General features: G+C 59.3%; 1 protein-coding gene across 2 annotated transcripts in view; it reads left to right on the top strand.

Annotated features, from left to right (window-relative positions):
* The window catches only part of TBC1D22A (TBC1 domain family member 22A), a 128,061-nt gene extending 112,309 nt beyond the window's left edge, over window positions 1–15,752 (top strand). For both annotated transcript variants that reach the window (XM_075553487.1, XM_075553486.1), the window contains 2 exons: window positions 5,216–5,311; window positions 15,405–15,752. In XM_075553487.1, coding sequence (XP_075409602.1) covers window positions 5,216–5,311; window positions 15,405–15,533 — 225 coding nt within the window. In that variant the 3' untranslated portion in view covers window positions 15,534–15,752. The remainder of the gene's footprint in view (window positions 1–5,215; window positions 5,312–15,404) is intronic.
* The last annotated feature ends 9,238 nt before the right edge of the window (window positions 15,753–24,990 follow it).

The following is a 24,990-nucleotide window of genomic DNA, read 5'->3' as shown; positions in this document are numbered from 1 at the left end:
TGTTCTGTCCCCCTGGCTGTGAGGATGAGCCGTCTTTGAAGCAGGAGCAGAGAGAGAAACCCAGGACCATGGGAAGAACCCACTGCAGATCTCTGTCTAAAGGGACCGAGGCCCAGACCAGAGGTGCCAGAGGCCCAGGGACTGTGAGACCGGGGGCCAGGTGGGCTTCCTGGTCCAGAAAGGCAGAGGCAGAGGGACCGTGTGGCTGAGAGGACTGGAGCGGCTTGGCTGCCGGCTGAGGACAAGCGTTGCTGGGCGTCCTTGTGATTTACGGACCTGTCTGTGGCAGCTGGAGCACCCCGTCTCTGAGCGGGTCTGTGAGTTGTGAGTGTCACTGCAGCGGAGTGTGGAATCCGGCATGGAGCCGAGTGCCCTGGAGGGACAGCGGGTTCAGAAAAAGCAGATAAAGGAGGATGGAGGGTAGAGGCATGTCTCTTGGCAACAGGGAAGCCAGAGGAGGTCAGATAGGCGCCCCCCCCTTCCTCATTTGATGCCCCCTCCTACCTCCCACAGGAGGAGGGGAAGTTTCTGAGCCAGACGTTAATTCCCCCAGCCCTGGATCCACGCGGACTGCGTCATAGCCACACGTGGCCTGATGTTCAGGTGGTACCTTTCCCTCTATCTCCTTGGAGTCCCCTTCTATCCCTGGTCCTTTGTCCTTCAGTATCCAATGTCGAATCCGCCTCTCCTGGCTTACAAGACGTTGACTTTGGCAGGCAGTTGGCATCTTCTCTGGGTTGAGTCTCTGTTCTGGGACCAGCTGCTCCCTCGGCTTTTCCCAGCGTCTGCCGGCTCATGGTGCTCCCCTCACTCCCACTGTGAGGACCCTGCAGGGAAGGGCCTCCCAGAGCCTGACCTGGCAGAGTACCCCTTATCTCCTCGGCCTGGGGGTTGGAGGGCCCCAGAAATGATACGGGTTTTCACTGGCTGGTTTATTGGGCAGTTAACTGGAGGGCCACCGATGGCCACACCGTGTCTGAGTGAATTGGCGTTGGCGGGGGGCGCTCCAGGCGGGGCTGTGATGGCATCTGGGCTCTTACATGAAGCGTCCTAACGGGCATTTTAGAGTAGAGTGAGCTGTGCGGGCTGTGATACTTCCTGGCTCCATCCATGCTGTGAGGTGTACCCTGGGAAGCCAACGGTGGGGGTGTTGAGGGTGGAGGGGTCTGCTGTGTCTTCTCTGGAGGAAGAAGGATCCTGAGATGACCCTTGGCTTCAGGCTTTGGGGTGAGAGGGCCAAGTACTGGGCAGGCAGACCGACTTGGACAGGCAGAAGTGGGGTACAACTGAGGGGGGTGTTTGGAGGACAAGCAGGACAGAGCTGGTCCGACTCCAGGCTGACTCTGGTCCACCCTGAGCTGTGGGGGTAAGCCTCAGGGTGCAGGACTCCAAGGCCCGAGGGTGAGGCCCCCCCCCTCTGGGGAGTTCCTGGTCTTGTCTCGGTGATGAGTGATGCGTTCATCACATCAGCCCATCGAAGTCCCATGCCCACCTTCTTCCCAGAGTACAGAGGGGCTGCTGGCCATCCCTGGAGCATCCTGGGGTACACAGTGGGCTTGGTTGCCAGCCCTCACTGTTTCTGTAATTCTTGATCAACACAGGGAAGTGGTCACAGTGAAGATTTGCAGGACGCCTGTTCCTTTGTTGTTCTCACCATGACCGTCTTCATCGCCCATTACAATGTGAGGGCCTGGTGTTCCCCTGTGAACGCTGCACTGGGAGGGCAGGGTGGGCACAGGTGGGCATTGCTTTGCTTTGGAACTTGTGAAGGGCAGTGCCCTGTTCCATCCGAGAGCCCGGGGTCCCTCCTGCTCTGTGCTCTGCAAGAGCACCCCAACTGCAGGCCGTCTCTCACAGTGTGTGCCCTGCCCGGCATCTGACCAGACCCCGGGCTCCCTGTGGCTGTGTTACCCAGTGCTGGCTCTTTCCTGGACTAGAGGGCCAGCGGACGCAAATGGCAAAGCCACTCAGGCCTCATGGGAGGGATAGCGGTCAGGTGGGCAGGGCCGCTGGTGGGAGGGGCTGCTCAGCCTCTTTCTGTGAGTGTCCCTAGTGTGATCCTGGTGACAGGCCATCTAGGGCCTTTCCAGACCTCTGAGGGGCGGGCGCCCTTGTCTCTCAGGGCGGGTGGGAAGGAAGGGGCGCTGCTGCTGGTGACTGAGCAGCCCAGGCCAGGCAGGACTTCTTGCCCAGGTGTGGGGGAAATGGGCTTTCAGGCCAATCCCCTCTGTCCCCTCTGCCTGAGTCCCAATCACAGGTGTCCCCATCCGCCAGCTCATCTGGAACCAGGACAACAGGGTGACGGGTGCGTGGGACATGTGAGCTTGACATGTGAGCTTGTGCTTGTTGACACTCCTGCTCTGGGTCACCCCTGCAGTCTCTCTAAGGCACTGGCTCAGTTTCCCTGGAGAACTGGAATCTCCCACTCACCACTCCCTCCACCTGCCGCCCCATCTGCCAGATAAGTGGTGGCCAGTGGGCTGACTTGGGTGGAGTCCGCTCCCGAGTGGACACAGCTGGCTTTCCCTGTAGCACCCTCCTCCTGCTTCCATCCCCCCCCCCCCCCCCCCGGCTCCCAGGGAAGGCCTCATTCATTGTCCAGGTTAAGCTTCATTAAAGCAGAAGGCCATTTTCCATTTATGATATGAAATTTTTATTTATTAAATTGCTATTTTAATTTAACTTACTGAGTCGCAGAAGACAAATAAGCTACTGACGTGAGGCTGTGACGCTCCATCTCTCCTCGCTAACTCGCCCAGCAGAGCCCCTCCCCTGGAGACCCACCCTCAGTCACATCTCCCCGCCCGCCTGCAGAGAGCACTTTTCTCTCCTGAGAGGGCGCCCTCCATGGCACCTGTCTGAAAAGACCCGCTCTCAGCACATCTCTCTCAGGAGAGCGCCTCCCTCATACCTGCCTGAGGAGCGCGCCTTCCCGCACATCCGCCTAGAGCGCAGCCTCTGTCACACCTGTCTGCAAAGGGCATAGCTGCTTCTCGTGGCTCCCTGGAGAGAGGGTCCTGTGTCACACCTGTCTGAAGGGACGCCTTCTATGACATCTGCTCCTGGAGAGCCCCCACCTCAGTACTCCGGAAAGGGGGTGGGAGAGGGCTGACCCCAGGCCGACCAGCTCCCGTCGGTTAAAGAACAGCATGTAGACAGCCTTCCTAAGAGAACACCCTAAGGACGCTGAGCCCTCGCCGCCCATGTGCCCAGTCACCTGGAAGCGTGGTGCTGGAGGGGCTCAGAGAGGAAGGCCCAGCGCCCACAGTCCATGGGGCCCTGTGGCAGCAGCCTTCCCCTGGCACCACCAGGGCCCGGAAGGAGGGCAGCTCACCTGACTGGCTCAAGGAAGGAGAAAGTGCTTGAGGACTGAGCAGGGTTTGTGAGGTCTGGGGAGGCGGCTGGAACTCCCTGTTCTGCCCAGAAATCAAAAGGAATGAGCGGGGGTACAGGCAGGGCATGGATGAATCTATCATAATTCCCAGGGAAAGACGCCAGCAGATCAGTCCCTTCCCGTTGAGCGGACCCCTCTCACAGTGAGCCTCGGGCCCGCAGACGCTGACTCACGGCCGCTCACAGCGGACTGACTGCCCGTAGGTTCTGACCCCACGACAGAACAGAACTGCCTGGCAGGACGGGGCAGGGCTGCCCAGTGTGGTCACGGAGCCCCGGTTAGAAAAAAGGGCAGCCCGGTGACTTTAAAAAGAAACACAAGTGTCTGTCTGTCTGTGTGAAAGTGTGTGTAACCAAAAGCTAGATGAAATGAAAGCAGAAGGAAGGAAGTAGCGGAGAGAGTGAGGGCAGTTAATGCAGTCCCAACCAGAAGGCCGGGGCCTGTCCTCAGCGGCAGCTCCTAGGGAGAACGGCCCCGCTCCCTGTACCCATCCAGGTCGGCCCCAAGGGAAGTCACATCGAGCCACCTGACTGCTGTCAGATCCACTCTGACCCAGCCCCTTCTTAGGGGCAGAGTGCTCCAACTTCTGCCCCCGAGTGACCGGTGGGCTGAGCCTCTGGCCTCTTGGGGAACAGCCAGTGCTGACCACTGTGCTACGGGAGCAGAAGAGGGACACCCATGCACCGTCTCCCGGCTAACAAGGGTGTAAGAAGAAAAAGCAACCACCCCTAAAAGGGGCTGGGAATGACCAAGAAGCTAGTGCTTAAAGGAGGCAGACCGTGAACAAATGTGGAAACTTGGGTGACCAATTCCTAGAACATGCACGTGTCTGCCATGGTGTCAGGGACACAGAGCAACTTCGAACTGCTTGCTCACCATGTAGAAACAGGATCTGAGGGGACCACCTCTACACAGAGCCCAGTCCCTGTCCCCGGGCAGCGAGCAGATCTCTGCCCACAGATGTCCCGGTGTCATGCAGACTCTTGGGGGCAATATAGAGGAGAGGGAGAGAGAGAAAAGTCGGTGGTGGGGAAGGACATGGCTATGGGGATGGCAAAGGTGGAGGGAGTGCTGATCTGTGTGACCCCTCCCTTCCCACCAAACCTACCATCTCAGACCCGTGGACCTGACCCCACGTGGAAGGGGGTTTGTGAGTGGTGAGACTTGACTCTGGCTCTGGTGAGAGCTTCCAGCACTGTCCCCATACACTTGGACTCCTGGGGTGTGTTGAGGTCCGTACTTGGCTCCCCGTATTTCTGCTGTGGCTCGCCCTACCCCCCGTGGTCACTGTCACCTGTGTTTCCTGGGTAGGCGCTGCCCTGGCAACAAGGAGAGAAAACTTTGGGCAGGGTTCCACACTCCCTTGCAGGGGCCATAGGAGCCACTGCGGACTGACAGGGCAGTTAGGAGACTGCCACCCGACAGGATCGGTAACTGATAAGGACGCAGTCGCAGGTCCGCAGCCAGCAGCCAAGTCTCTCTCAGTGCAGCCTCTCTCTCCAGGGGTCCCTCGGGTGCAGTGGGTGTGGTTTCCGGGGTCTGCACTGAGGTGACAGTAATAGACCGCCTGGCACAGTGCCCTTGGCCGTGGCTGCGGCTACAGAGCACCTGCCCTTTTGGAGCTGCATCCTGGGCTGCGAGATCATGACTGAAAAGGCCACCACCATGGTAGGTACATGGGATGGGTTTAGTGAGGGAACAGGGCGGTCAGTGAGGTGGCCACATGGCTCCTGCAGTTTTGGTCTGGCTGGCAGCGCCCACGCTGACGCACTGGCCCACGTCCACGCCCTTGCCCACGCTGCCTGTACTTCTCTCTTGCAGTCGGAGCCCGAGGGCTTCTCGCATTTCCACCTGTACGTGTGCGCGGCCTTCCTCCTGAGGTGGAAGCAGCAGATCCTGGAGGAGAGAGACTTCCAGGTAAGCTGGCCTCCGCCACGCACCATGCCATGCCCCGAGCCACACCACTCCTCACGCCCCCGCGCCCCCAGAGTGCCCGTACAGGGCCACTGTAGCCTCACTTTCAGAAGCTTTTACAGGGTGGCCCCAGCGGTGCCTGTGTGACTGGGCCTGTTGCTACACCTCTCTGAGCTGCCACACCTTGACACACACCCCAACCCCCCTGGGTGCCGGCACTCTGTAGTGGGGGCTGCTAAGGGGCGCTGGCCTGCAAGGGCCCCAAGAGGCAGTGCCCTGAGAGGAGGACATGCCCTGGCTGCTGATGCCCAGGGAGTGGGGAAGCAGGGTGGCTCCCTGTCCCCCTGTTCAGGAGGCCTGCTTTGTGAGCCCCCTCCCCTCCCCTCCATGCCTCCATGTGAGCTTCTGGCAGGTCGTGCTTGGCAGGCCATGGGCAGAAGTTCAGGGTCACCTTGGGAGAGTGAAGGCTGAGGGGCGGGCGGGTACCGCCTGGTCTCGGGAGGTTGATGGGTGCCCCTGCTGCCTCAGCCCAATGCAGATCTCCAGCAACCAGGGACACCTGCAGGGAGGGGTGGTGGCTGCAGGCTACCCTGGGCTCTGGCACCTTGCTCTGTGCCTTTGGTGTCCAGGTGTGCGTGGGGTGTCACTGCTCCTGTGCTCACCCTCCTGCCGCTCTTTCTCCCTCCAAGCACTGCTGCCCGTCAGCTGCTTACCTGCCATGTCCGGGCATTCCTAGGGTGCTCTTCGGCCCTTGTTGGACCCTTCTTGTCCTTGCCCTAGGCTAAACACATGCCCCAAAGCAGAACTGAGGACCATCCTGAAGGGCCATGGTGGGGAACAGAGCAGAGGGGTGTTTAGCCCTATTGGGCTGCTCACTGGGAGAGTGGGCACTGCATTCAGAGTAGGGAAAAACGTGCCCCTCTGTCCCCCAAGGTCCAAGCCTATGCCTGACCTTCCCACCTACCCCAATCCCTGCCAAGACCCTGGCCCTCTTGGTGGCTGGCCCTCCCTGGCCTCATATCCTATCTGGGTTGGCCAGGATCGATGGTGTAGGGGGTAGGGTAGGGTGGGCAGGCAGGGCCACTCCTGCCCAGCTAGCTGAGGTGGCCCTATCAGATGTCACAGGGTGCTCCCCAGCTGTGGGGTCAGGGTCGCTGCTGCTTTCCCCATGTGTCCATCAGACCCTGGCAAGTTGGGCCACTGGCCATGCTTCACGGCTCAGTGAGGGGTGGGGTTCATGGGGAATAGCCGGGACTTCAGACAACGGCAGCCTTCCCTGAGGCTGAGGCCTGTGGGGTCTGAGTGAAGGCCACACTTGGCCACCTCTGAGGAGTGGTGGCCTCACCAGGGAACACTCTGTACATTCAGGGCTGTGACTCCTAGGCCACCCCAATCCATTGAATCCATCCTCTCGGGTCGCCTGCTGACCTTGCCCCACAGGACGAAATCTCTTGTTCAGAGTTCTGTGTGCGTGGTCACCACAGACCTCAGGGTGTTTGATCTGAAAGCAGCCAAATGTCCGAGGGCTGTCTTGGTGGGAAGACCCTCTTGCTGGGAAGGCTATTGGTTAGAAGGCTCTCTTGGTGGGAAGGCTCTCTTGGTGGGAATACCCTCTTAGTTGGAAGGCTTTCTTGGTTAGAAGGCTCTCTTGGTGGGAAGACCCTCTTGGTGAGAAGACCATGTAGTTAGAAGAGCCTCTTGGTGAGAATGCCCTCCTGGCTAGAAGGCTTTGTGTTGAGAAGGCCCTCAGGAGTCTGCGTGTGCAGCCCGCAGCCTCAGGCAGCAGCTCCTTGGCCTGCCCTTTAGACTTGACACAGGGCCATGTCCCCACGCTGGCCCCAGACCTTGGCATCCTGTTGTTGTGAGAAGCCTGACACCCATGCTCGTTACTGGTGCCTTGGGGACGTCCAGGACCCTGGCAGTGATAGGCTGCCCTGAACACCAGCATTGAGCCTGGAGGAAGGGCGAGGAATTTGCATAGGTGGAGACCCCAGCCCAGGAGGGTCTCGGGGCTCTGCCTCCAGGACCTTAGGAGCCTGACAGCGCCTGCACTGGTGTTCTGGCAGAGTCTAGGGTCTCCTATTGGCCCCCAACCCAAATCCTTGCGCCTATGTAGCCCCAGGCCTTCTGCACTCTACGTCCGTGTACTCACCTCTCCCCAAACAGGGCTTGCGATCTTGTTAACCGTGGGCACCCGGTGCCATGTGGCTGAGTGCTCCGTCCATTCTGAAGTGCTGAGTGGCCGTGATAGCGGATGGCTTCACTCGGGTTTGTATTTCATCCGGTGCGTACTGGAAGCAGCAAATGTCACGAAATGCCAAAGTAAAGACCAAGAGTCTTTATCGTCCTAAAACACAAAGACAAAACTGAGTCGATTTGGAAACTGGTCTCTAAAATAGACAGTTGTGCCTGGTGTGTGAGTCCGGGTGGACTAGAGAAACAGATCCAGGGAGCCTCTTATGTGTATGAGAGAGAGCTTTCTATACAAGAGCAGTTGTACATGGAGAAAACATCCCTGCCCAGTCCAAATCAAGTCCATAAGTTCGAGATTAGCCCATATGTCCAATACTAGGCCATAAATTTCTCTTCAGACTCACGCAGCACATGCAATGATGCAGAATGCAGGAAGAACTCAGGCCAGTGTGTGGACAGTCATGTGGATCCAGTGGTGGTGGAAGCTTCTCACTGCTGGCTGGTGCGGGTCTCCACGTGGCTCCTCCGGCTCTCTGAGTGTCTCAACAGGAAAGGGAAGGCAGCTCGAGAGTGTGGCCCACTTCCAGAGAGGAAGAACAAGTTGCCAGAATCCTCAGGAGCAGGCCATGCCCCACAGAGGCATGATTGGCCATTACCTGATTGACAGGGTAGACTCCACCCCTTTGCTCAAGTTGACAGAAGATGATGTCACTGCCACACTGGGTGTGCTTCTGTGGGTGACTGGTTGTACTGTCGACTTGGGGTCGGCATTGCTGTGACTTGTAGGTTGGCCTGATGTGTTCTACAGTGTGGGTTGATGTTGGTGTGGTCTAGTATGGTGTAATACTGGGATTGGCCTGGTATGTAATATCATGTGGCATTGGCGTGGTGTGTGGTACAGTGTCGGGTTAGCATGGTTTGCTGGGTCATAGGAGCCGCGTTTGTGTGGTACAGTGTGGGTTGGTGTTGGTATGTGGTGTACTGTGGTTTGGCCTGGTGAGTGGTAGAGTGAGGGTTGGCTCTGGGGTCTGGTGTAGTGAGGCTGGCCTCGTGTGGTGTACTGGGGGTCTTGGTTCATGTGTCAACTACTGTGGGTTGGGGTTGACATGTAGCATAGTGAGGGTCTGGTGTATAGTGTAGTGAGGGCTGGCATTGGTCTCGGGGGCACTGAGGGGTGGGTGGGGTTGTTGCCAAGAAGAGTGGTGGCAGAGCCCCCCATCCCATAGTGCCCTGCCTGAGGAGGGAGGAACCAGGACCTACCGTTTGTGCCATGATGTCTCTGGGGAGCAGGCCAACCAGTAATGGGATTGGGAAGGGTGGTCACTCCTGGGCCCTCTGCTCACTCAGCTGCAGGCCACCTTCTGGGTCCCTCCATGCCCCAAGCTCTGGGAAGACCGCCTGCCCTCATGCAGACAGCTGAGGGCGGGCCATCTGGTGAGGGCTCTCGCCCTTGCACACCGCACACAGATACCAACAGGCCGTTGGCCTCTCAGACTCTGGAATCGGCCTCCTTCTTCAATCGGGCTTCCAGTGCGGTCACGCGCGGGTGACGGCCGTCACTGCTGACTGCAGACACCGGGAAGTTTCATTGGCACTGTGGTAGCAGAGTGACTGATGAGAGGAGCGGGCGGAACGGAGACCAGGGCAAAGGGTGGTGGACGGGCCCTCTGAGCCCGAGTATCCAGGGTTTCTCTGGGGAAACTAGAGAACTCGTGCCAGCACTACCAGACCACCTCCTCCCCGGTCTCCAGGCCACACCACACCGCACAGCACAGCAAAGCATAGCGTGCCAAGGGGTGTACACAGGGCAACAAGCCCCATGCTCCTGGTCCCCGGTCCTCTGGTCTGCCCCTGGCCCTCTCCCTTGTCCCGTGGAGGAGCTGACTCCTTTGAAGAGGGTGCGAGCCCCCTGCTGCTCTGGTCATGCTGGCCTGTGACCATTGTCCCTTTACGACATGGTCTGTGCTCCTGCAGAAAATCCATTTCAGGCCCTGACTTTGTTCTGACACACTGTGCTTTTATTGAATCATCTCTCTGCAGTGCCTTTCACTTTCCTGGGGACCAGCCAGTCCTCCAAGGTCGCAGGGAAGGTCCCCTGGGTACCCTAGAGATGGGGCCAGCAGGCTCTGTGAGCTGAGCAGGGTAATACCAGGGGGTGCTGGGTGGGGAGCCCACAGGCCCGCTTCAGACCTGGCCACGCCCAGCTGCTGCTGAGTCTGTGGGGTGCCATCGCCACTCACCTGACCCCTGGGTCCCTGGAGGGCGATGTTTCTGGTCAGCCTCCATCTCCCCAAGCAGCTGTCACAGGTGCCACTGAAGGACAGACACGCCGCCCACGCCCTCCTTCTTCTCTTCCCTCCCCTCCGAGCCCTTACAGGGGGACATCCTCGCCCCAGAGAGCTCTGCTGGGGAAGCTGGGCCCCCTTCCCTCCTGGGTCCCTGCATTCTTGCCTTCTGGAAGCTCCCGCCTGCGCCCCCCAGAACCCACCTACAGGTGAAGTGGAGCAGCCGGGAGCAGAGCATGCCACCCGCCTGTCTCCTTCTCTGCCATGAATTAGTCTTGCCATTACAGAAAAAGCTGCACCCACCATTCACATTATTAATTGGGAAGCCCTTATTATCTCATTAATGGTGTTTGATATCTGAGGCAGATAAACTTGAGAAGCTCATCTGTTCAGGCCCTGAAGGAATGTAATTACAGCCTGGGCCCTCAGATCTTCACCTCGGCTCACAGCCTCTGCCCAGCCTTGCCTGTGCTGTGTCGAATGGCTAGAGGGCCTGCAGGGCCACCCCGCCCCTCCTGCCAGCACAGGGCCGACACAGGTGCACAGGCTGGGAGAGGGGCCAAGGTGGCAGCCTCCCTCATCAGCCTCCCTCATCAGCTGGCCAGTGGTGGTGGTGTGGCAGGGGGTCGGGCATGGGGCAGGCTCCCTCCTCCATTACCATGGCTGGGGAGTGGGGCAAGCTCCGCCCTCTGTGGCCTGGGGGCAGGCCCTTCTCTGTTTCTGACTCTGAATGGCTTGCAGGAGGCCTGACCTTCCCCCATTTGTGTCCCACAAGTGGTTCTTTAGGCCACACCCTCAATGCACCTGGTTTCCCAAACACATCGCCTAGCACCTAGTACACAAACTGGGTCGCGTCTGCAGGTGTATGGGTTTGGAGCCATCTGTTGAGGACATTGTGCCAGTTGAGTGCAGACTCAGTGGGGACGGGGATGGGTTTGCTGGTGGGGACGCTGCAGGATGTGGCCACCGGGTGGGCCAGCGGGGACGGCATCTGCTGCTTCCTGGGTCATCTGGGCAGGCCACGAGGAGAGGCAGCGGGCGGGGTGCGGATGCTGTGTGGGGAGGCTGCAGCCAACAGCTCCACCCTGGACCCCCTCCTGGCTGCTGTGTCTCGTCCCATGCCTGGTCTGCTGTGCATGCACCCACAGTACGAGGTTTGGGCAGGGACTCCAAATCCAGGGCTGGTGACCCTTGCCCAGGCCTCTCTGTTTGCCCACCTGTTCGCCCCTTCTGCCCACCCTCTTTCCTGAGCTCAGCAGCTCTGTGAGACACCCACAGCCCCTCAGCCCCTCCTTTTTGACCCCCAGTTCAGGGCCCACCCAGGTCCCCGTAGTCCCTGCACAGCCTCCTTCCCGCTCAGCACTGTCTCCATGCTGTAACCTGGCTGTAGGCCGTCAGATGGTGCCCCTCATGCCTCTGATGACGGCAATGTCCCTAGGAGGGAGATAGCCCCACAGCCAGCCTTGACGGGAGTGGGGCTTTTCGTGTCTGGGGGCTCTAAAGTGGACGTCAAATGTCCCCCAGATTTGGAGCTCAGCCACCCCACCCCACTCGCCTTCTGTACCCCCAGAGCCTAGGAGCCCCCAACATCCCATGTCCCCCGGGATGCTTCTGGCTCTGTACCCTCCCACCCCAAGGCCAAGGGAGGGCCACTAGGGGCTCTCTAGAGATCAACAGGAAGGGGCGCTTTGAGAACCCAGGGCCTCAGTGCGGCCCTCTGGGACAGACAGGCTGAGAGCGAGACCCTCACATCAGTGTTGGGGACCCAGGGAGCCACTGAGCCACGCCCCCCCTTGTCACCTGAGAGCGTGAGCACATTTCAGAGCAACGACGGCGGGGCAGGGGGCGGACGCCCTCTTGTCGGGGTTTGTTTTCTGTGCAGGAGAGAGGACCCTGTAATTTCTCCTGCAAAGAAGGGGTGTTTGTTCTTCTCTTGTGTATCCGTGTCCGCAGGGACATGGCGGTGTGGCACCTGACTGGTGGGGCTGGTGGAGTGCTGGTGTGGCACCCCCTGTGCCCCGGCCCCATAGCAGCACCCCAGTGTGAGTTCCTGGGGCCACTCACAGTGGAGTCCGTTGGCACGGCCAGAGGCTGGGTGTCCTGCTTGCTCAGGGACAGAGTGGCGCTGAGTGACAGACTGAACCCAGCACTCTGAGGCCACAGCATTAGCCACAGTGAAGCTTCCAGGAAGGTGGAAGGTCATGGAAAGTGCTGGGTGTGGTGGGTGCTTTAGAAGGGACACGTTTGCGATTGGTCTCAGGTGTGCATGTGTGTACGTGCATGTGTGTGTGATTCTCCCCCCATCCCCTCTGTGGGTGTGGCCACTGTGGTGCCCTCCGCACCCAAGCGTGTCATTCCCAGGAGCCCAGGGACCATGGGGTCTCTGAGCTCCGGACCGTGAGTCCTGCAGGTCTGCTCGCCTCCCCTCCCTGCTCTCAGCCCCTTGCAGGGGTCTGACTCCCTGCTCTGAAGCAGGCCTGTCTACTGGGCCCAGACTGAGGTCATGGGCTGGCCATTCTTGCTGGGAATCCCCTCCACCTACTGGCCACGTTGTCCTCTGGCGGCCAGAGGCAACTATCACACACTCTCTAGGACCAAGCTGCCCCTGTAGCCTAGTGGGGTGGCTAGGCCTGCAGAGGGTGCCCCCTAGGGCAAGCAGGTTTGGCCAGATGCGAGAAAGGCCTAGGCAAGGGTGACCTCAGTGGCCAGCAAGGCTGTGCTCACGCCTGCCCCCACTGGCTGGTCGGTGGGAGCCTCAGTCATGGCCTCCACTCCCTTTCCTCAGCTTTGGCGAGTTGTACCCACAGGAGCTTCACCTGACACCTGGCCCTGCCCTGGGCTATACGGTGAGAAGACTCCCGTGTAAGTCTGTGACACATTTGGAGGCTTGGACTGGGCAGCGGGCAGTAGCGGGGCCCTCAGCCTGGCCAGGCATTCCCGCAGTGGCAGGGCCCGGGCACCAGATAGCTGGAGGGTGAGGTTCCAGGAACGTCTGCACACCTGGAACAGAGTCCACGCCCTACCTCTGAGGGACCCCTCATTTCTGTAAGGGTGCCTGCTGTGGTCACGTGGCCCTTGTGTTCTGTGCTGTTGCTTAAGGTCCCCTCGGGAGGCCTTCGCCACCCTGAACTGCCCGTACTGGCTTCGTAGGCTAGAGGACAGACTGAGTACCTGGGGAAAGTGTGTGACTTTCACGGAGTGAGGGACAGGGAACAGAGTGGGTGAGCCCTGAGACCAGTCACCAAACCGCCCAAAGCTGCTTCCCTGTCGTAGCATGCCCTCAGCACTCGGGGGCTTCCCGTCACGGCACGGAGCTCAGTGAGGCCAGGAGCAGTTATCTGCACCGGGCCTGCAGGTGGCCTCCCTGAGACGGGCCCCTGTGTGCTGCCTGGCCAGGCTGTGGCTCTCGGTCCGAGGTCCAGGTTCAAGTCCTGGACTGGTGACCTCCCCTCTCAGCGACCTACTTCCTCTAGTAAAGCCTGTTTTATGACATAGTCCCAATGCATGGCGACTTACTTTGTGTCATGGACTGCTTCTGAGGAGCAGCTGCTGGTTTTGAACTGCTGGCCTTGCAGTTAGCAGCCCCACCTGTATCCACTCTGCCAGCGGGGGGGGGGGTGTGGTGGGGAGCATTTCACTGGGAGCATCGCTGGGGGCGGTGGCCGTCTGGCCAAAGGCAGGCAATTTGAACCCTCTAAGAAATGCCTCTGCAGACAGGCCTGGCTCTCTGCTCACGTGGGAGTCACTGTGGGATCAACCCCACATTCGCCCCTCCCTGCACTGACCGAGAGGAAGGCAGGGCTGTGTGGTGAGCTGTGGGGGCAGATGCATGCCTGTATCCCTCTGTCTCCATGAAGCTGGCGTGGTGGTCCTGGGTGTCTGGCGGAGGCAGGGGAGCCAGCAGAGACGTTAGACAGAGGGAAGCCGTGCTCCCTCCTGCACGTGCCCATGACATTGCCCCTTCTTCACTCTGGGTGGTGGGATCGGAACGTCCTGTGTGGGAGTGCGTGAGCCATCTCAGGAGTGGGTGACCTTGCTGGGGCCGGCCACCTTGTCCCCTGCTTGCTCACAGGTGCCAGCCATTCTCTGCTCTGACTCTGTATTTACATGTGCACATACACGGTGTCTGCATGCACACACGTGCATGCTTGTGCACACGCTGGTGCTTGTATATATACACGTGTACATGCTAATGGGCACAGTCACCCCCATGTACACACATGTGCACCTTTATACATACATGTACACACACTCGTGTGGAGAAAGGCAGGAGGCTCAGAACACATGCAGCACACAGCTCTGGGCAAGTGGGGCGTCTTGGGGAGTTGAGGCAGCACCTCCACAAAGCCAGGTGAGAAGCAGGTGTCTCAGGAGCTGGGAGAGGGGGCGCTGCCCAGTCTTGCATCCCTTGGGATGGACATTCAGAGAAACCCATGCCTGAGGATGGCCGTGTTCTCCGCCTGTGGAAAGGTCAGCTGGTGGACCGTCCCTCCTGGCAGCCCGGGCGCCGGGCCCGGCCATTTCCATTCCCACTCCGTCCTGCAGCCCCGGCACTAAATAGATTCTGAAATTGAGTGTGCAGAGCCGCTGCCCTCCCGGGCTGGTGGGGTATTGCTTCTCACCTTGCGAGGAGCGAGGTCATGATAATATGAAGCGAAGTGGATTAAAAATAAAACCAAAGGTATTTATTTATGACCTGCTCGGAATTGGATTGGCACCCGTGTAAGTCGCATCTAATGGTGGGAGACAACAGATTGATGTTGATATGTCCCTGGGGACATCTTGCCGGGGAAATTGGCTTCGTGAATTCAATTTAAAGGCCCGCAGAAAGTATCTAAAATGCAGGAGGAGATGGGACGGAGGGAGGGGACACACTCATACCACTACAACAAAGCAGCAGTTAGTTGCGGGGGGGGGGGCGGGGGGCGCTGATGGGAGACGTGTGGCTGCAGACCCCCAAAGGAGGATACAGGGACGGGAGGTGACATGTTTGTGGCCAAGGGCCAGCCCCAGCCAGCACTGGAGCAGGAGCTATGCTCAAGGAGCTAAGCTGCCCGTGAGGTCCAGGTAGAGACCCCTGTCCCTGTCCTACAGCTGAGAAGGGGCTCCGGGAAGGGCGTTGGCTCCAGGGTCACACCATTCCGCCTTCCTTGAGTGCTTGAGGGGACCAGGCTATGAGAGGGCAGGTGTGGGACCAGGCAGTGAGTGTCAGTTGGGGAGAACCCTATAGGCCACTACTAGGACCCCGACTTGTCTGCGCCACCACGGCAGGGGGATAGCCAGCACTGGCCAGCTCCTGGGAGTGACCCCTCCCACCCTCCCCTGGAGAGTCCAGCTCGTTGCACCATGCTCTGACACCCCCGTGACTCCCGGGTTCCTATTCTGCATTCTGCCCTCTCCTGCCCTGGGGGTGGGAATATGGTGGGGTGGGAATGGGATGGCAGGATTGGACTGAGGGATAAGCTCTGTAGGCCCAGTGGCCACAGCCCCATCTGCATAGAGAGCAGGGGTCTCCCTGCACAGTGCTGGGGTTGGGGCTAGAGAGCACAGGCCCCTTCCTTGCTGGGCTCCCTTCAACACCCAGTGTCCTGAGTGCCCTCCCATCTCCCCCTGTGCAGGAGCTGCTGCTCTTCCTCCAGAACCTGCCCACCGCCGCCTGGGGGGACGAGGACGTGAGCTTGTTGCTGGCTGAGGCCTACCGCCTCAAGTACGCCTTCGCCGACGCCCCCAACCACTACAAGAAGTGAGCTGACTGCCGCCTCTGGCCACCCACCTCCAGCTCTGGACTCGGACGGCCACCAGCCTACATGGGGGCTGGCCCGAGGGCTGCTGCTGCCAGGATACCAAAGAGCTCGGCCCACTGGGCATCCTTGCCAAACTGGCCGAGAGCCCAGGGCAGACTGCTGGGGGCCCTCACGCGGGCCTGCCCCGTGCGGCCAGCCGAGAATAAAGTAACAGGAAACTCAGTGACTCAGCCGCCATTCGTCTCCCATCCAGGCTGGCCATGCTGCAGTTCCCTCTGTGGCTGAGCCCCATGGTGGCTTGTGGGACGTATGTCACCCACCTACGTTTTCAGTCTCAGGCTTCAGCCTAGTGCACAAGGGAGCATGGGTTGCCCCAGGTCTGGTGGGTGGTCCTGAGTATGGAGGTAGGTGGGGCCAGGGGTTGAAGGTAAGTGGGCCCCACATGTGGAGTTGGACATGGCCCTGGGGGCAGACCTGGGTGGAGCCCCAGGTGTGGAGGTGGGCGGGGTTCTGGGTGAGCCCCTGGGGCAGGACCAGCAGCCAGTGGACCTGTACCTCCCTGCAGCACGCTGTGAGGCTGAAAGAGAACATCCCCACCTTCTGGGCCCAGCAAATTGCCGCCAGCAGGAGCCAGTCACTGCAGCCACCTCTGTCTCCTGCCCCTGCCTTCCGACCTTTGTCCCCCTCCCACCCAGGACCAGGGCACCTTTTTCCACCAACCCTGAGCTGCGTCTGCGGTCCCTGGGACTCAGGACAGGGAGCCATGCTCAGAGGAAGGGTGACCACGGCTGTCCCGAGTAATGTGTGGGCTCCCCATGGGTTCACCCAGGACACCTGCCCATCCTACACATCCCCACGCCCCCTGCCAAGAACACACCCCATGGAGACTCAGCAGCAAGATCTAGGACCGCCACCTCTGGTAACCAAGAATGCCCTGGCTGAGTCTGGGGTCTTCACGAAGACCTCACAGGGCCCGAGGCGGAAGGGCAGTCTTGCAGGCGGCCGTGAAAAGTCACTGCCCACACTCAGCAGAGCTCAGAGCAGTTCTTGACTGGGCAGACTGGCAGCTGGTAGCTGGCCACATCGGGCCTCTGACAGCCTTCACTCACACCTAGGATTGGTCACAGGGTAGCTCCCAACGTAGCGTCTGCTTACATGGGGGTCCTCTGACAGACAGCACAGCCTCCAACTCGAGGCTCTCCACTGAAGACAGCACCTGAGTACACTGGCTGCTCCAGACGACGTGGCCCTCCTGAACCACCTACCCTGTCTGAGAAGCGGTTTATTCACTGAGGGGATTGACTCTGTGTAACACTGACTCCGTGTAACAATGAGCACGCCCCTCAGCACACTCACTGAAAGCAAAAGCAGGCATGTTGTGCCGGGGGCACTGTAGAATCCGTGGCACATTGGTTGGGGGTTGGGTTACCAGCTAAAACCACCAGCCACTCTGAGGGAGAAGGAGCTAGCGTGTCCGAGGCCCACAGGGGCAGTGCTACGCCGACCTTCAGGGGAAGGCCGAGAGCAAGGTGGGCACTGTGAAGTCAGCACCTGTTGGGGGCGTGAGGGAGCGGGGGAATATGCCAGGGGGATCAGTGGGTGATAAATACCTGTTGCTTGTACGGGGGGCTCCAATGCAAAGCTCCTTACACACGATGCACAAGGATTCCTCCCACAGAACCCCGCACCCTGCGTTCCTCACGAATCAGTCAAGAAGGCATGCGGCACAGGGAGCTGAGGAGTCCCGACAAGCCCCTGGGGCCAGTGTGCTGGCCATGTCACTCAGAGGCGGCTGAGGGTGCGTACGAATCTGTCTTGCAGTCGCCACATCTGCAAAATGGCCGTGGGTCCCTACTGCCTGGGTTGCTGAGAACAAGGGACTTCACCTTCCGTCTAGAAGGCCGCTTGGGAGGGAAAGTTCTCAACAGACTGTTTATCTTGAAATTGTCGCACGTGAAAGGAAGCCTCTTCGTAGGGCTTTTGCAGCAGTTGCCGCAGTGGTAAAAACAAACACACCCTAAAAACGTGGTTGGGGGGGGGCTAATATTTGTCAGTTAAAAACCCCAGCACTTGCTATGTCACCGAGCAGATTGTAACCCTCAGGGTCCCTGTGTGGCAGTCGAAATGGCTGTCGCCTAGATCCAAACCAACTCCCTGCCAGCGAGTAGTTTCTGGCTCCAGCAACCCCACAGGACAGCGCAGAGCTGCCGCCCCCGAGGGTGTCTGAGACTGACTATGCACAGAGTGGACAGCCCCGGTGTCCCCCAGAAACAGCCCGTGGTTTGGAATAGCCCAGCGGCTAACCAGGACGCCACCAGTTCTACGTGCTCAAAGTAACAGGACCCCTGTGGTCAGACCCAAGCCAAGCCCGTTCCCACCTGGCAGTGGCCCTGTAGGGCTGAGTGCCGCCGCTCCAGGGGGTTGTGGGGTGAACCACGGGCCTGACCGCAGCAGCTGCGCACCCTGTCTGCTTCTCCACCGCGGTGCCCTGGATGCCCCAGCCGGGGCACCCTGTGTGCACCAGAGGAAACCTGGGCCGGCCCTGCGCCCTCATTGGAGCCGCTGTGCCAGTCCATGCACAACCAGATCTTGCTGGGGACGTACGGAAATGCCCTCCACGAGCCTTTTCTGGTTGGAAAGACGAGTGGACAACACTGGATTCTGCAAGTGTCACCCTGGAGGCTAACACAGAAGCGGGAACTGTGGTTGACTCCTGAATGAAGTTACTCCCTGTGGGACCTGTCCGCTGTGACCCGCTTCTGACTGGTCCATAATGGCCCGGCAGTGGGGTGCCGTGCCTGTGGCTGTGCCCCAATGTAGTCACCATCAGGTCAGCCTGACACCAGGAGGTACCCCCGGAACAGAACAAACCACCGTCCAGCATGCCGCCCTCCTCACTTGGGTGGGGCGCCGGGGCCCACCTCCCAGCCATCTCAGAGCATCCCCCTACTGTCACCCATGGGGGCTTCCACGGCTGAGCTTTGGAAGGGGATCTCTAGGCCTTTCTTGGGGATCTGCCTAGGTGGCCCTGCTGAGGTGTGACCTCACAGCATCGCACCTGCTGCCGCAGCAGGGGTGACAGGGACAGGAGGGAGGTCTGGTGGCTGACCACTCCTTCACCTGCTCCTCAGGAGAAAACACCTGTCGACCTGACGTCCTCGGGGCGTTGGACTCTGACAGCGTTGCTGCGAGCCGTGAGAGTGGGGCACGAGCTCCCGTAGGTGGTGTTTTGCTTGGGCTCTTTGGAGCAAAACAGCTGTCTGGAGAGATGTCCACCTTAAGTCGGTCTGCCCAAATTTTCTGCCCAGGGGATTGGCTACTGTAGTCCAGGTTGATTGGGTTTCTTGGGTCAGCTGTGACACTTTGTCAGGTCCCGGGCCGCAGCCTGCCTGCCAGGGAGAGGGATTTTCATCATACTGCGGCTATGCCAATGGAGCAGCATCTGCTGATAGCAGGAGGAGTTGGTCAGTTTGTCCTCTTGGGAGGGCCGTGCTTCAAAACTGACCCGGTCCATCCATCCACGCAGCCAGCCCCGCATGCATTCAGATGGTGGGACGAAGGAAGAGGAAGCTCTTGGGACTGTCACGGCCCCGTGCTGGAACAGGGCGGCTCCCTGTCCAGAGGGCATGCTGCCCAGAGCTGGCAGAGCTGCACACGGCTGTGAGCTGGGTCTTTAGCAGTGGGCAAGCCAGCAGCAGGGAGGCTGAAGAAAGAGGGGCCCGTCTTCACTGTCTGAAGAGGAGCCTAACCTCAGGGGGCTGAGGGGGTCTGGTCTCACAGGGAGGACAGGACAGAGAGAAGGTTCTGCGTGCACGTCAGAGAGGGATGGAGAGCCATGCGCCCCCCCACCACCTTGGGGGAGCCTTCCAGGGCCTGCATGCTTCCTGATCTAACCCCATGCCCCGCTGGTTACCTCCTTAAATAAACCCCTTACCTGTAAGGCTGCTTCGCCCCGGGCGGCCAGGTCAGTGGACATTGAACTGAGCCAGGGAGCAGAGAGGATCCGAGGAAGGAGTGTGGCAGCCCTTTTCCTCATGGAAGTTCACTTTGGGCTGATCCCTGCTCCAGTCCCTAAGAATCTGGACAAGTCCAGATGCAGCCACCTTCGCCACGTTGCAGATAAAAGATGAATGCAGACACACAGCAGCTGCAGAACAACGCAAACGTCGTTAAGCAAGATCCAACACGAAGCTGCCGTTCCTCTGCATGTCCTCCATCCAGGTCTGCTTCCATCTCCGTGCGCTCCCCGGAGAACACACTGCCCTCTGACTCACACCCCGTCCAGGGGACAGCCTGCGCATCCCCAAGGGACCAAGTCCTGCCCCGTCCCAGTGTTCTCTGTGTTTGGGGGACAGACACGAGTCGAAGGGACCAGATCAGGCCTGAGGGTGGATGAGGTGACGTTTCTCAACGGGACTGTCACATCGTCCCCGACTAGCGCGCACTACCCTCGAGGGACGGGCAGGGGCACTGTCACGACGATGGGTGGAAAAGCAGTCCTGGGCACAACGCTTCCTGAACTCAGTACGATGATTCTCAGTTTTCTCGAACCGTCAACTCCAGGGCTGTGCTGCGTCCTTTGGAGGACGGGACAGGAGGGATGCCGGAGCTAAAGGAAGCTCCAGACTACCCTGATACCTCCCCAGATGTGCAGGACCGCTGATCTACGAGGAGAGGCTGGCCTGCACACACGGACTGGACGGGTGTGGGCACAGAGCTACGAGTGCGTACGCAGAGGTCTGACAGACGCTGTTTGTCCATGGGCGTGCCCCTTGTTTGCAGCCGTGCCTGTTGGCGCACACAGGGAGGGGCCAAGTCAGCAAAACCTGTTAGATGTCACCCAACGCCGTGAGAGAATGAGTCACCGGGCTGGGGGATCAGGGCCACGGTCTTGGGGACATCAAGGTCAGTTGACCTGACATAGCCCACGAGGAATGTCAGCAAGACTCAAATTGAGGTAACAGGTGCATGATTCCTAAGGCAGCATCTGTAGAGTCCCGTCTGCTTTGAGCTGCCAGTCAGTGGGGTGGGGCATTTCCTTGGAGGCGTGGCCTGCCTCGTATATAAATAGGTGGTCTGGCACAGTCCAGTTTCCCCTGCAGAAGCCTCCGACCCGACACCGGATCTGCACACTTGGAATGTGCCAGCCCCCTTGATCCCAAAGTTATCTCAGAGAAAATGCCATCAGGGGGCTCCTTGGGAATGAGCCGGGCAAGGCTGCCTCTCCTGCGCTTTGGGCATGTTTTCAGGAGGTTGGGCCCCCAAGAGCAGGACAACATGCTTGGTAAAGTAGAGGGGCAGCGAGAAGGAGGTGGGTGGACACGGTGGCTGTAACCATGGACTCGCCGAGGCAGTGGTTGGGAGGACCAGGCAGTATTCCTTCCTGTTGTGCCATGAGCTGCAGCTGGCCGATGACACCTGATGCCAGGATCCAGCAGCGATTGCCAGTCTGCCACCTGACCCACGGATTGGGAACCCATCTTCAGAGTTGCCTGAGTGACTTCCTTGACAGACATTTCTGTGTACCCATGAGGGGGCTTCAAAGAAACTCATGGAATCATGGAATTGAAAGATAATGGAAAGTCTCCCATGAGCTTCTCAGAAGCCTCCCCTCAATGTGTCATTTTTGACCCTCTTAGTCCTAAGACATGACCGCACACTGCCCCAGAAGTGTTCCCAGCCCATCTCCTTCCAGGGGTCCTGCTGGGACCCCCTTGCGCTTGACCTCAGGCATGGGTGCACCCTCTCTTCAGAGCATGGCCCCTCACCGTCACCAAGGCCAACACAGGCAGAGCCTGCTTGGGGCCTCTTGTGCTAATGTCAGAAGCATTTTCTCATGTTAGAACTCTTCAAATACACGATGTTAATGACTGCACAATATTCTATTGGATGGATTAGCATAATCCATTTAATTATTCCCCTATTGTACATCAAGTTGTTTCCATTTTCCTCCCGTTGTAAATGGCTCTGTGATTAACATCTACATCTCTGGATGCTTTTCCCTAATAAGTTTCCAGTCGGGAGACTCTTCAGACCATCCGTGGTCGGGGGGTTGAGGGGAGGGAGGAGGAGGGAAGAGGGAAGAGAGGAGCCAGGGAATAGCCCTCAGGCCCCGCCCTCAGTACTTTGAACTTGTGTGCCAACCTGCTCACTTTGTTTCCTGTAGAGGCTCTTTGGGGGGTGGGGGAGTAGCCTTCTAAAGTTATTTAGACCCAGAGAATGACTTTTAAGAGAGTAGAGTATATGAGGCAGAGAGCTTCAAAAAGTTTGTGGGGCAATTCCACTGTCTTTCCATTCTGTTTTCCATGCACATTTTGCAGCCCCTTGTGTAACTTGCAAACTAAGAGGGAGAATGGATTGGGTGCAGAGAGAGAGAGAGAGAGGTGGGTTCAGGCACCCCACCTCTGCATGTGTGTGTGTGTGTGCGTGCACGTGTGTATATGTGTGGTGGGCTCAGGGACCCCACCTCTGCTTCCAGCCAGAGTCAGTTTTAGTCTCACACGCAGGACAGGGCAGAACTTTCTCCCCAGGGTGCAAGGCACCTTCCGGGACAGGCCGCTGGGATTTGGTGATCCCAGGCCAGGGCGGTGACTGGGATCGGGTCTGCTCTGGACTGAGGGCGGCAGTGAGCTCACAGAAAGTTCAGCTGGAGGGACAGAGGGCACCCCTGACTGGCAAGAAATTAAGAAGCACATTGGACGCCTTGGCCCTGCTCTGGCCTCAGTATTCCTAACAGTGAGCCCCTGAACCCTCTTCTGTGGCCCCAACAGCCCAGGAATGCTTTTGCCCAGGAGCAGTGTGGCTGGAGCCGGACAAGGGGGCTGTTGACCAGCAGCCTGTTGTCTCCATGAGCACTTACTGAGCACCGACTGGTCCCTGGACAGGAGCGCTGGTGGCCTCGTGGTTACACATTGGGCTGTTCCCTGCAAAGCCCACAGTTCAAAGCCACCAGCTGCCCCACAGGAGCAGGACAGAGCTTCCTACACCCATAAACAGTTACAGTCTCAGAACCCCTGGGGGAGTTGAGCCCTGTTCTGTATGGTCACGGGGGACTGAGTTGGAATCTACACCAGGGAAGTGAGTTTGGTGTTTCCCACAGGTCCCTGGCAGGATGCAGACCATCAGGTGAGTCCCTGCCCCTCTCTCCAGCCCAGAGCCCCTTATTAGACCCTCGGTGACCACCGTCTTCACAAGGCTGCCGCCTGGGAATGCTAATGGGGACTGGGACCAGGGACGGCCACTGCTGACCTGGCTATTAAAAATAATTGGTCACCCATACACAGAGAAAAAATGTGTTCGTCTTCAGTTTGCCTGGGAGATGTGAATTATGCTCACGTTGCCATAGAAACCAAGATAAGTTTCTAACATCTTTCAGATATTTAATTTTGTGAGTCCGCGGATGACTGTGCTCTCGACAGAGAAAGGTGGGGCGGGGGCTGAAGAGAGGGAGGAAGGAGGGAGCGCGGGAGGGATGGCGGCCTGAGGTGGCCACAGTGGCCGCCCCACTCCCAGTGGCAGCATCTCCTCAGCCCCCACCTGGGGAAACTGTCCCCCTAATTTTACGTGGAGCCCCTCCTCCCCATCTGACTCCGCCCAACCACCCTCCCACGGCATCCAGTCGTCTGATCCCCAGAGGGCGAAAGGAAGAGCAGAAATGCCCCTGGAGTGTCTGAGCTGCCAGCTGTCCAGGGGCAGCAGCCCTCGCTGTCTCCCACGGCGCGACGGTGCCCGGAACCGCTCCTGCCCAACCCGGAGTGCCACCAGGGCTCCCCGCTGTTCTGCCCTCCCTGTGTCATCCCCCTCCTGGGGACACACAGGCGCTGGGGGTGGGGACTTGGGCTCATCCCCACGGGCAGGGCCCAGCATGTGGCCTCTCCCAGCTCCTTGGCGGCTAGTGGGGACAGGGAGGAACCACGGCCAGCCAGCCCCCAGAAGCACAACTTTGCACAGCGCGGTTTCCAGCAGCCCCATCTCCAAAGGAGGAGATTTCTGAGCTCTTTCCTGGAGCTCAGAAAGAGAAGCAGGGAGAGCTGAGGACCACTGCAGCCCAGGACACAGGCCTTTGGTGGGGCTTCCTTCCCCCAGATGCCCTTAGCTGGGCTCAGAGGCAGTCTGAGTGGGAGGGGTGTGCTTTGCACTTGTACCTCACCTGCGTGTCTGTATGTATGTGTGCGTGCATGAGTTTTATTCATGACAAAAGCAGTAGAGGCTCAGAAAGGAAAATTAGAAACAAGAGTAGTGGGAAGAAGAAAGGGCAATGACCCCTCCCCCATCTCCTCTGGGTCCCCCCTCCCCCACACACACCTTGGGTGTGGCCTCAGCTTCAGAACCTTTTTGTCTCTTGCACTGTAACCCTGTGTAGTGTGACATCATGGCCCTGGCGTGGGGTGACATCATGGCCCTGGAGTAGTGTGACACTAGGAACTGCCTACGTTCACGGGGGATGTGGCTCAGGTCCGCACAGGTCTAGTTCCTGTGAGATGCAGGCCAGACCCACCTCCCCTCTCCCACATCCTCGAGGTTTCTCACTCAGCCAGTACCGCAGGACCCACTCTCCTTCCCTGCTGCGCTCATCCCAGCGGCATGCAGAACTGGGGACCATTGCCGCAGAGATGTGGCTGGCTAAGGAAGCCACAGACTTCACCTGGGATCAGGACCACGGTGGAAGTTACAGAAACACTTAGGGTCAGGGTCAGAAAGCACGAGGGCCCCTGATGTGGACGCTTCCTGCGGGGCTGCTCTGACCAGGCCTGTCAGCGCTCTCTGCCGCCCAGCTCCCAGCAGGGAGCAGTCAGCGGGCTCTCAGTGGCTGGTCTGCCAACAGGCCATTGGCTGTGCTTTCCTGCTTCTCAAGGGTCCGGCTCCCAGCCTGCTCAGTGTTTATCAGCTCTGCCACCAGCCTGCTCCACTCTGGGCCTCTACTGCCAGCCTGCCCACTGTTCACTGCCTCAGCTCAGGTGAATCAGCTTTATTAACTGTCTCTGCCCTCAGGTCCAACCAAGCCCTCACTGCTATCGACCCAGTGCCAACTCACAGTGACCCTTAGAGGACAGGGCGGAACTGCCCTGCGAGTTCTGAGATTGTCACTCGTGAGCGGTGGGGTGACATGATGGGCCTGGAGAGTCATGCACCCTGGTGGGGCATTGGCTGGGCCTTGAACCTGAGCAGAGTTTGCTGGGTGGGAGACAGGGCATGTACAAGGAGGAGAGGATCCAACTCGAGGTCTAGCAGGCCTAGCCAGAGGGTGGGGAGCTTTGCGGTCGGGACGAGCCCCGGGGCTTCAGGCCTCCGTCCGCCTTTGGGTCTGTGGTGACAGCAGGAGCGGGAGAGGAGCTCTGGAGTCTCACTGGAGATGGGAGTGGGCACTGCAGCCCAGCCCATGTGAGGGGCTGACTCAGAGGAGTTAGCTCCTGGAGTGGGCTGGATGGGCAGGGCAGAACCCTCAGGGCAGGTGGGCGTG

This window comes from Tenrec ecaudatus, chromosome 6, assembly GCF_050624435.1.
Source record: "Tenrec ecaudatus isolate mTenEca1 chromosome 6, mTenEca1.hap1, whole genome shotgun sequence".
NCBI lineage: Eukaryota > Metazoa > Chordata > Mammalia > Afrosoricida > Tenrecidae > Tenrec > Tenrec ecaudatus.
This window is presented reverse-complemented; position numbering and strand designations above follow the sequence as displayed.